Raw genomic sequence first — 11,521 nt, forward strand, 5'->3', positions numbered from 1 at the left:
TGCAGTAACTGTGAAAACAAAAAAGTTCATGAAACTCTCATGAAGGTTTCAGTTGGATAAGGAGGCTGTCATCCCTGGAAGCAACAAATGATGGAGGAGGAGACAAATTCGTAATGTTTCCTCATCAACCAGCAGATTGTTTATTTCCTGTCAAATTAGAAAATTGAAGGGTGTTTGTATGGAAGAAAGCACAGGGCAGGTGAAACAGCAGCTAATGTTTCTGCTTTCCTGAAAACTGGAACCCTCATATATTTCCTCTGGTGTAGAAAAGTAGTGTATCATTTAGTTATTTAAAAAGAGAGGCACTCATTTCCTCTACAGGAGGCAGGCTGGGGATGAGCAGCTGGCAGTGTTCATGAAAGATAGCAAAAGAACACTGCACGCTGTTTCATCTCCCACTTTGAATTGCAAGATAGAGATACACATTTCATCATCCGTCAAATCATCAAAGCCTTTAAGCAAGGAAAAAAAGAGTTTGGGAGACAGTAAGGTTTCCTGCCAGCACAGGCACTGTTTGTACAGACCTCACTGCAGGAGAGCAATTCATAATTTTTAATTTTTTGATAATCCTCCCTACACGGAAGACATGGAGGTGCTGGAGCATGTCCAGAGAAGGGCAATGGAGCTGGAGAAGGGTTGGGAGCACAAGTCTGATGAGGAGTGGCTGAGGGAGCCTGGGGGCTCAGCCTGGAGAAGAGGAGGCTCAGGGGAGATCTCCTGAAAGGAGGTTGCAGTGAGGTGGAGGTTGGCCTCTTCTCCCAGGTGACAAGTGACAGGATGAGAAGAAATGGCCTCAAGTTGCACCAGGGGATGTTTAAGTTGGGTATTAGAAAACATTTCTTCAATGAAAGGGTTGTCAAGCAGTGGAACAGGCTGCGCAGGGAAGTTGTGGAGTTGCCATTCCTGAAGGTATTGAACAGACATGTAGATGTGGCACTGAGGGACATGGTTTAGTGGGGGGATTGGCAGTTCTGAGTTAACGGTTGGTCTCAATGATTTAGAGGTCTTTTCCAGCCTCAGTGATTCTATGAGAGGAATCATTGTTGTGCTCACTAAACACTTCTGTTGGTAATTTCTTACAGGGGAAGTTTAGACTTTTTGCCTCTAACCTGCTTATCTAAAATACATGTGTGTGCTACCTGTGAAGATTACACAGACAACATTCACATTCTTCATTTGACTTACTGGCTTCTGCCTTAACATTTTATTGGGAAAACATTGTTAAAAAGAGAAGAAATTTGGATATGTCGTCTCACTGATACTAGGTCTGTTGCCAGCAGAGGGCTTTGTGCTACAGCTCTGGCACCAGATGGCTTTTGGCGTACGGAAATTCCTCTTGTACCTGATCTCCTTTTCCACATTTTGGGAAATCTAAATGTGAACTCTGTTTTCTTTTTGTTTCCTTCCAGTGCTCAGACAAGTCATGCTTGAGAACTCCTTCTCTAAAAAAGAGGGTGATTGATATCAACTTGGAAGGGAAGAAGGACTCTGGAATGCTAAAATACATCAGGCAGCAGGTACCATATGATAGTTATGTAAGCCTAAACTTAGGTGTCAGGTTAGAACTGCAACAATAGGGAAAATATATGTGGATCTCCAAGCCCATGAGAAGACCTGTTCCTGAATATCAGTCAGTTCAGCCCTACATGTTTTCTCCATCTGAGAAATGCTAAATTTAAACCTCTTAAGGTAACACGGTCAAAGCATCCTTTAAAAATTTAGCTTCGTTAAATCACAGTCTGCATCTCTGTTTTTCCACAGGGAAACATGCATCGAAGCTGGGGATAAAAAAAATAAAGAAGGAAATATTTTAAAAAATGTAGGAAATCCACAGTTGTGTTTAAATACAACCTATCCATTTACAGCAATAGTTTCCTTTGGTCTTACTTGTTCAGTGTCCCTGAAGAAGCAAGAGGTTTTGCATGGATCTGTATCACTGTTTGTACACCACCTTGGGAAAGTTTGGCTTTCCTTTTGTTCTCTTTGAGTTTTGGTGATGTGAGGGACAAGCAAAAGGCTCTAGGAACTAGGTTGCAAACACTGCTCTTTCAGTGTAGCCAAAAGCAGTGTTCTTTTATGGAGCATTATCCAAAATGGCTGAACCTAGAGGTAATTGGTGGGTAATCTGCAGAGCAAAACCAGGGTAAAATTACTGCATGTGTTGTTCCCTGTGGATAGTTTGCACAGTTCAGCCCTAAGGCTTGGCTCGGTTTGTTGCAGGTAATGAGCCTCTCCCCTGCACCTTTGTCACTGCTAATCAAGGCAGCTCCTATCCTCACAGAAGAGATGTATGGGGACATCCAGCCAGCAGCATGGGAGCTCCTGCTCAGTGTGGATGAGCACATGGCTGGAGCAGCAGGTAAGAGAACAAAACCATTTAGGATGGCTGCCCTGGCTGCACAGCTTGCAGCAGATCACAGGACCTTGCAAGGCAGCTTTGCAGTGGAGGAATCTGAATGCCCCCAGGGTTTCTTGAGGGCTGTTTGGTTTTCATAGCCCTTCATGTGGTTTTGTGCTCTGGGCAAAAGAGGTGGCCAGAAGGACCAGGAGGGCAATCTCTCTCAGCACCTGGTTGTGGTGGATCTCTGGAAAGCATCAAAATCAGCATCTATGTTCAGCTGGGTTTCTAGACAGAGGAAACACAGTGATTCAGTCTGTCCAGAGTTTACTAAAGTATTCTGCATGTTACCTGATGGAAATTATTAGTAGTATCAGTTTAGGGCTGATGCAAAAACTGAGGCAGGTAACTTGGGTAACTTGGGCCCAGATGGGCTGGATTTTGCCAAGTTCTATGTGATAGCATGTGCTAAGTCAACGCTCAGTGGAATGCTATATTTTGGTTGAATGTTACCCTTTAAACTTTTGTCAAGTACTCTTATTTCCTAAAGTTTACCACCAGAAGTACCCTCTGAGAAAACATGTGCAGCTTTTCTCCTATGCGCTGTCTCTTAAGGTGTTAAAAGAACCGAGGGCTCGTCTAAAAAATTCAGCAGGGGAATTTTTGGAGCCTTGTATATTTATAAAGTAAAACTCCTTTGGTGAGCTCATAGCTCTAGACTTGAGGTCTTGCACCAGGGATGAAATTTATTACTATAAAGTGTAAGATTATGTTTTTGCAAAGTAGTAATAAGAATTTTTCTCTCGTGAGCTTGGATCTTCTCCTGTGGAAATGAACTAGTTTCGGAGTATATCCCTTGGCCAGAAGATGACTGACCTAACGATCAGCTATGGAACAATAAACACAGTCAGATTGTGTCAGAAGATGTATTTCATTAGAGATTCAAAGTATCAATGCTGTTGTAAAGCAAAATGTACAGTTACCTAGAACGCAGCACTTTCATGCATGATTCTAGTCACTGAAGAAAGACATTTACATGGGGCAGGTGCAGTGAAAGGCTGCTAGGACAGCAAGAGGAATGAAGAGTCTGTATGATGAGAATATTTATTTAATTGATACTGTTGCTCTCCATAACTACAGCAGACCAGACAGGGAGAAAGAAGTATTTAAGCCATGGTAGCATAAAGATGAGAATTAACTTTTTATGACCTCTTTCACCTTGAAAACAGAAGATTTCTCACCACCAGAAAAGAGAGCAGATGCCCTTCGGTTTAGGAGTTTGTGAAGGGGATGAGATGATGTGACTCAGGAGGTCTTTTCTAGTCTTATTGTCCTGTCCAAACACTCATAATCAGTGTTTGCTAATGGCAGATGTTCAGAAATAATGAGTTGCAGTCTTAGAAACTGTGAACATCCCTCACACACAATACACAGTTTACTTAAAGCATAAATTAAAGTAATCAAATTTGTTTGTATGCCGATTTCCCACAACTTTCAAATTCCTTTCTCCTCCCCTAGTATGCAAGGAAATGGCTTAAAGATTGCCTCCTTCCACAGATTTGTGCACCTAAGGGGACCATCCCAAGTGTTCTTACACTGAATATTAAATTACAGGCATTTTTATCAAAAGCTGCTAACAATGCAAGAGTTTTGAAGTGCTCCTCAGACATCACTCCCCTTTTCATCACGTTTCAATCCAGTTTACAGTCCCTCATTTTCCACAGCTGACAATGAATTCTGCCCTGAAGTCCATTTTTTGACTGCACATCTCATGTTCTCCAGGCTTCTCTCATTTTCCATCTGTTCCACCAGTGCACTTCTTCAGCCTACAGTTCTCCCCTGTGCTTTCCCCTTTGCCTTTCCCAGGTCAAATGTGCAGACAGGAAGAAAAAGGAGAAAAATGAAGAGGTCCTTTTCAACCTTAATGATTCTATGATTCAAATAAAAAATTTGCATGGCTTACAGGGAATGGGATGAAACTTTGCTGCTCTTCCAAAACAGCCTCTGACATACATCTTAACTCTTTCTCCTGTTCCTGAATGGAGGATTAAAATCAATTTGAGGCTCTGTAGTACCTTTTTTCAGTAGTGAGTTATTTCAGCCCAAGCATAAATTACATTCATCAAGGTCAAACCCTGAAAGCCCGCAAATGTTAGTATCTAGCAGCAAGATAAAAAGAACTCCTGTGTTAATGTACCACAGCACCATCTACTGACCTCTCCCAAAGCTCTGTTTCTTGGTTGCTTCAGCATCAACTCACACTTTTACATCAGTCCTAAGACTTGACATCGTTACATTGAAAAGACCAGAGAGCAGAAAGTTCTCTGAGCTGGTGAAACTGGAAGGCCACCACCAGTTTAACATCTCTTTATATTCAAATATGATCCATTGAAACAACTATGGGCCAGCTCAGCTTCTGTTGTGCTGTTTTCCATTGTGAGCTGGTCCTTGGTCTTGCAATTCCTGGTAACTGTTTTCTTTTGGGGGCAGATTGTGATCATTACAAGAGCCCATTTAACCAAGAACCTTTATTTTGGTTTTATCCATGAACATAGCCAGGTGACCTCTACTGGGGCACCGGCTCCTGCTCCAAGGGGAAGGCAGAACTTCTGTTAAACCAGCCTTTATTAATCAATACAGAAATCACTTGGAATCTCTGAAAGCCGAACTCAATTAGTAAGTAACTCCTGTTGCTTCAAGAGATGCTTCTTATTTTAAACCAGTCATGACTGAAATTTTTAGTGAGAAGATCAAAGGGATATTTTATTTTAAAAACGGGTTTTCCAGAAGAATTTACAAGCTTCATGTGTCATGCTTTGTGGCTCCAAAAGGTGGAATCACACGTGCTTGGTTTCATGAAGCAGCACAGTTTTCTCTAGGCCTGCTAGACTGGTGATCTCATTTCTGGAGCCAAGATTGGGTTTCTTTTGGTGGGGATTTGCAGAGCTGCGATTTCTCCTTGCCAAATAAACACGTTATTAAGAAAACCAGATGATCAGATATTCTGTCCCTGCAGCTGCCATGTTCCTGCTGTGTGCTGTGAAAGTGCCAGAGGCCGTTTCTGACATGCTGATGTCCGAATTTCATCACCCAGAAACAGTGCAAAGACTGAATGCCATTCTCAAATTTCACACGCTCTGGAGGTTTAGATATCAAGTGTGGCCAAGGATGGAAGAGGGGGCACAGCAGATCTTTAAGGTAGATAAGACACATGAAGCACAATGGTGACATTTACAGCTTGCCTTGTGGGATAGATATGTAATGACAAACTGCTATGAAATTGCCTGAAACTGTTTAGAGAAAAAAAATGTTAGTCACACTAGTGGGGGAGGTGATGTGTAGAATGGGGGAGGTGATGTGTAGAACTCCTGTGTAACATAAGAAAAGTATAATGTGGACTCAAGTGAGGAGAAATATCGGAGGAAATATCATACATGGTGTTATGGTCCAGTGAGATACAGAGGTGGGAAAAATTTGCAGAGTTAATTAATGTCTTGGGTAATTGTGCTCATGTTTAATTAACAGTACTGACAGTAATAGTCTGCTTTAACAAAATGTCTTTCTTGTTTTTATTTAGATCCCTCCTCCAAGTATAAACTTCACTCTGCCTTCTCCTGTGCTGGGTATGCCATCTGTGCCAATGTTTGATCCTCCCTGGGTCCCTCAGTGCAGTGGGAGTGTGCAAGATCCTATAAATGAAGATCAGTCGGTAAGCAGACATCATAAAAGTAAGCACTGTTTTTTCTCTGTAGCAATATTGGGCAAGTGAAGCCAAAAGATGTGGACTAAGCTCTGAGACTGTCTTTCCCATACGGGAAAAAATCTTGCGTAGTCTGTGTAGGATACACAGAATTTTCTGCGTGGTCATAAGTCTTTTCTGTTTGTTCACTGAGGTACTGTACTGCACCTCTTATCCCTGTGAGAGACAGTAACTCATATCTAGGAGCACACAGCTGTTCTTTCTCCAAGAGAAGGTTGGTTCAACAGAACTCTCTGACAGACCATTGTAGACATATCTTCAAGAAGAGTCTCCTGCTGAATCTGCTCAGCTGGCACTGGTCAAATTTGTATTTAGAAACTGAATTGCTAAATGTCAGAGGTCTCTGTCAGAAAATCAGGGTGTGTGCATCTTAACTAACAGCTTCAGGCTGTGTTTCTTCTCTTTTCTTCCCAACAGAAGTCATTTTCAGCCCGAGCTGTGTCGCGTTCCCATCAGCGAGCGGAGCACATCCTGAAGAACCTGCAGCAGGAGGAAGAGAAGAAACGCCTGGGCCGGGAAGCCAGTCTCATCACTGCCATCCCCATCACTCAGGAGGCCTGCTATGAGCCATCCTGCACACCCAGCTCAGAGCAGGAAGAAGAAGGTGTGCTCTGGGGCCAGGAACTGGCTTCCAGGAACCTGAGAGCACTTCTCACCAACACAGCACTGCTTAGGGGGTGGTGTTCAGAAACGTTGATTGTTAGTATTGGAAAGGTCACAACTGCATCCACGTGTTGGAAGAGTCCAAATCATTGAGAAAAATTGTGTTTAAAAATCAGTGCAAGAAAAACAGAACCTCGGACGTCTTGAGTGCTCACTGTGTGATGAAGCCACTTACCCCATCTCCCCCCGCTTTTGGTGGAACTTGCCCCAATTTAGCGTCTCAAAGCTCCCAATGTCTTGAGGGATTTAACAGAATGAGAATATGCAACCCTAGAAATTAAATATGTCCTTCCTAACTTTAACTCTTAGATCATTAAAGGATGAGAGGAATCGCCCTTTGGCAGTACCTTAGGATATGCTGAATTGCCCCTGGAATTTTCGATCTTTGTGGTGACTAGCGGGGAAGCCCAGAGGACCGGATCAACCTCAGTACCAAACTTTCAGACAGCCAAAGTTACATGGCATGAGTCATGAAAAGCTTAGTCTCTGGGTGAGAATTTTCACTGGCCCAGTCTAACAGAGCACACAGACTTCATTAAAGGCATTCCAACATATGTGCCATTAGGTGAGTTCAGGGATGTTCAGATCTAAGCATACATAAGAAATCTGTGAGTAGAAATCCCAGTTCTTAGAAAAAGCTAAGCAATTATGATGGTTAACAGGGAGTGGATGAAAAGAAGTATAGAGCTGATTCAGTTAGAGTGTGATGCACCAAAGCACTGAACACTCTTACAGAACAATGTTCTGCTGGTTTCCAAAGCATGAACAAATTACCTGACTGATCTTTATAGATTTTAAGTTGTGCCTCTTGAGTGTTACCTGACTTGAATTCTCAATGATATGATTTGGTTGTAAGTGCTGTTCTTCAGAAAGTTTCCTAAAGTCTGTCAGTTGGATCTGGATTGACATTTCCTATTCTCTTTGTCAGTAGAAGAAGTTGCCAACCTGGCCTCCCGCCGTCTCTCTGTGAGTCCTTCCTGCACCTCTAGTACATCCCACAGGAACTATTCCTTCCGCCGTGGCTCTGTCTGGTCAGTGCGGTCTGCAGTCAGTGCAGAAGGTGGGTTGACTTCACTTTGGAGTATTCTCTTCTAGGATTTCATTTCACTGGAAGTCTTTCCTGTTGACCCATAAAGCTGTGGCATTTGCTGTTGCCAAATTTATTCCCAAGCTTGAGCCACTTTATAATAAATTACTGCCCTGCATTACTTTATTCACCCCTGCTGTCACAATGTCTTCCCTTGCCTCTCGTATTCCATTTGGAGAGTAGTGCCACAGAGAACCCTCTAGCTGAAAAATGGTAATGAAAAGGGATTTCATTAGAACTGGTTGCCTACAAAAAAAAGAACTGTAAATTGAAAAATTGTATATTTACAATGAAAATTCTTGGTCAAGAAGTGGGCTGGAGGTTCAGTTTCTTCTTGGAGATAGCAGTAAACCTGTCGTGCTTGCACAGTGATCAGACAGCCTATAATTTCGAACTGTTTGTACAGCCCCTAACATAAATGTTTATATAACCTGCCTGTATAATACCACTAACTCCCCTTCTACTCTTCTTACTGCTCCAGATGAAGAACACACTACTGAACACACTCCAAACCATCATGTGCCCCAACCACCTCAGGCTGTGTTTCCAGCATGCATCTGTGCAGCAGTGCTCCCCATTGTCCACTTGATGGAAGATGGAGAAGTCCGGGAGGATGGAGTAGCTGGTACTGACCTAGATTAAACTTCAAGGGATTCTTGCTCAAGTGTGGCAGAACTCCTTTCAAAACTATTTGAAAATAGATTTCCAACAGAAGTGTGATTTTGTAACGTTTTCCCTTTTTTTTTTCCCCTCCATGATTTGCCTTTGGCTTTGAGGGTTTTTTGCTCTTTTGGGGCCCCCAGTTCAAGAAAAATACTGAGAAGCTGAAAATGGTTTAGTGAGGAGGATACCAGGATGGTAAGAGGTCTAATATAGGTGTTCTATGAGGAGTGATTGTAGAAGCTGGGCTTGTTTGGTGTGATGCAAAGGAAACAAAAAGTTAGAGGAACACTAACTTAGAGGTTACAACTTGGGAAGTTCAGGTAAGAAATTGGGAAGGAACTCCATAACCAGGAGCACAGTACAGCTTCTGTTGATTCTCCATACTGAGGGGTTATTGAGCCTGGCTAGTCAAAGCCATGATGACAGTCCTGCTCCAAGCAGGGCTTGGACTACAGACCTCCAGAGGTCTATTCCCACCAGCCTTTCTTTGTTCTATGATAAATGAAAAGCCACCTATACACAGCTTGAATATATTGATTATGATCTGTGATGTATTTGTAAATTAATAGTGCATTTTTCTGTATTTGTTTCTCTCAAATGTTTACAGATGGACTGTTGCCCTTCCTTCCTTTCTCATCACTCATCGTGTCACCTAGTTGTGCATTTAACTTTCTGTTAAATTTTCTATTCAGTTTTGGGTGGATGTAGTCAGCCACCTAAATAATGTATGTGCCATTTTGTGATTGGGAGCCACATACTGAAAAAAAATAACAAATAATTCTGTTGTTGTTAAGATTCGCAGGATTGCCATTAATTGCACTTCTGGGAATTGATCATCAACACAATTCCCTGATGACTATCTAATGCTGCTCACCAATGCCAGATAAAATCACTTAATAAATCACCATAAAAGTTAAGTTATGTGCATGAACAAAAGAGTACGTGAATTTGTCTTTCAATTGCTGTATTTTGTCCATCTGGAGTTATGAAACCAAATAGTTATTTCTTTATTATTCCTTGACTACAGGAGTGAAGTGCGTCCTGTCCTATCAGTAGTTAGGGAAGGTTCAAATATTAGACCTGATTTTAGACCCGAATAAATTATTATTATTGAGATGACTGCACTGGTGACCAGGAATCCTCGTGCATCAAAGAGGCTCCTGTGTGTTTCAGTACAAAAACATGGCAACTGTGGTAGAAGATTAGGGACATTTGCATCTCAGTGTACCAGTTCAAGGCTTTTCCAAGGGAGATGGTTCTGACCTTGTTTCCTTTCTCTCTCACAGTAAGTGCTGTTGCTCAGCAGGTCCTGTGGAACTGCTTAATTGAAGACCCCTCCACAGTTCTGCGCCATTTCCTTGAGAAGCTCACGATTAGCAATCGACAGGTATGTTCTTCCTCTCCCCAGGGGTGCGTGAATTGCTTAGAGCAGGGGAGCACAGCTGCAAGCAGAATCAATCTGTTGGCATCACTAGAGGAAGAACATTTGCTATTATAAAGTAGCATGTCATCACTTGGCCTCATTCATTGTCCACTGATGTAAATGGGACACAGCTGATTTATCACCACTAAGAATCTGACTTGCTTTAAACCAGGTGCTGAACAGCTGCTTAGTGAAGCAAAACCCTTTTGTCTAACTAAATATTGATTCCACCCTCACCACTCTTTTCGGCTTTCCCTAAAAGATGGGGGTGGCCTTGTCTCTCCCTGGCTTATTAGACCACTTCCCAGTGTATGGCTAAGCTTTATGGATAAAAAGCATACTGGTTCTGACTGGATGGAAGGCAGCAAGGCTCTCCATACCACCTTCTCAACTGCACACTTGGTGTATGATGTCAATAATATCACTGCCCTCGTCTTTCAAGCCACCACCTAAGAACTGACTACAGAATGAATATTAAACCTGAGAAAGGTCAGGCCCTTTGGTTCTTTGAGCAAGCAGGTTTCAGTATCCTCACCATTCCTGAGACTTCTCAGCCGTAGTCCACAAACCTTTTATTCAAGTTCAGAGGGTCACTTATATTTCAAAGAATGGTTTGGGTTGGAAGGGACCTTAAAGATCAACTTGTTCCAAGCCCCCTGCCACAAGCAGGGACACCTACTACACCAGGTTGCTGCAAGCCCCATCCAACCTGGCTTTACACACTTCCAGGGATGGGGTATCTCTGGGCAGAGAGGTTGGTTGTTAAGTACCGTTGAGAAGGAAGCTGTGCACTGTTTAGCCTCAGACGCCTCTGAGTTACCACAGTCTGTTGTTTTGCTATCTCTTTAAAGGCCTGCCACAACCACCAGTACAGAACACAGAGAACAGGTGTATTTCCTTGGAAGCTATCACCAGATGTATCATTGGCATGGGTTTTCCTGTGCATATCCGTCGTGCCCATAGCTCAAACCTGCTGTGGATGAGGTCGAGGGCCATAGAAGATATTTACGACACCATCTACCTGTCCCTAGCTGACAATGAGATTCTGTCCCTTCTACAACCCCTCACCACTGCAGGAAATGGATTAGTCTACATTTAAGACTGGCAGCCTCTAAAAGAAGGGCAGTTTGATTCTGCCCACACCTCCTACCCAGCAGTCACAGCTATTGAGCTGAACTGGATTCCACAGATCATCAGAGGGATTATCACAGGGAGAGGAGTGCAGAATCAGGATGCTACAGTCAGTACAAATTGCAGGAGGTACTGGCTTCTCTAAGAGAAAAACATAAAGACACTGGCCTGGGTACTGTGCCCTGGGCCTTATTTTGCAATATGTGGGAGCAGTCACAAGCATATAATTCTAATTCATGCCCTGAGAGACAGAGCTTAACAAGGGAGTATGGAAAAATGGGAAGAAACAAAGCCAGAAAGGACAAAAGGGAGAAATCTTTTCTCCTTTTTTTGATGAAAAGAAAAAAAATTTGCTTTTCTTCTAGGATGAGCTGATGTATATGTTAAGGAAGCTTTTGTTGAACATTGGAGACTTTCCTGCCCAGACGTCTCATATCCTCTTTAACTACTTGGTGA

The 11,521-nt window shown here is 42.7% G+C and overlaps 1 protein-coding gene across 15 annotated transcripts in view; it reads left to right on the top strand.

Moving 5' to 3' along the window:
- UNC80 (unc-80 homolog, NALCN channel complex subunit) overlaps positions 1-11,521 on the top strand; it is a 120,662-nt gene that overhangs the window by 64,438 nt on the left and 44,703 nt on the right. For 13 of the 15 annotated variants that reach the window (XM_027677983.1, XM_027677982.1, XM_027677970.1 and 10 more), the window contains 9 exons: positions 1,410-1,517; positions 2,221-2,359; positions 5,355-5,536; positions 5,916-6,047; positions 6,516-6,702; positions 7,690-7,821; positions 8,330-8,473; positions 9,798-9,898; positions 11,431-11,517. In XM_027677983.1, coding sequence (XP_027533784.1) covers positions 1,410-1,517; positions 2,221-2,359; positions 5,355-5,536; positions 5,916-6,047; positions 6,516-6,702; positions 7,690-7,821; positions 8,330-8,473; positions 9,798-9,898; positions 11,431-11,517 — 1,212 coding nt within the window. The remainder of the gene's footprint in view (positions 1-1,409; positions 1,518-2,220; positions 2,360-5,354; positions 5,537-5,915; positions 6,048-6,515; positions 6,703-7,689; positions 7,822-8,329; positions 8,474-9,797; positions 9,899-11,430; positions 11,518-11,521) is intronic. The other 2 variants (XM_027677971.1, XM_027677977.1) reach the window with 1 other exon arrangement.

Source organism: Neopelma chrysocephalum, unplaced genomic scaffold (genome assembly GCF_003984885.1).
Source record: "Neopelma chrysocephalum unplaced genomic scaffold, ASM398488v2 Primary Assembly neopelma1_44, whole genome shotgun sequence".
Taxonomy (NCBI): Eukaryota; Metazoa; Chordata; class Aves; order Passeriformes; family Pipridae; genus Neopelma; species Neopelma chrysocephalum.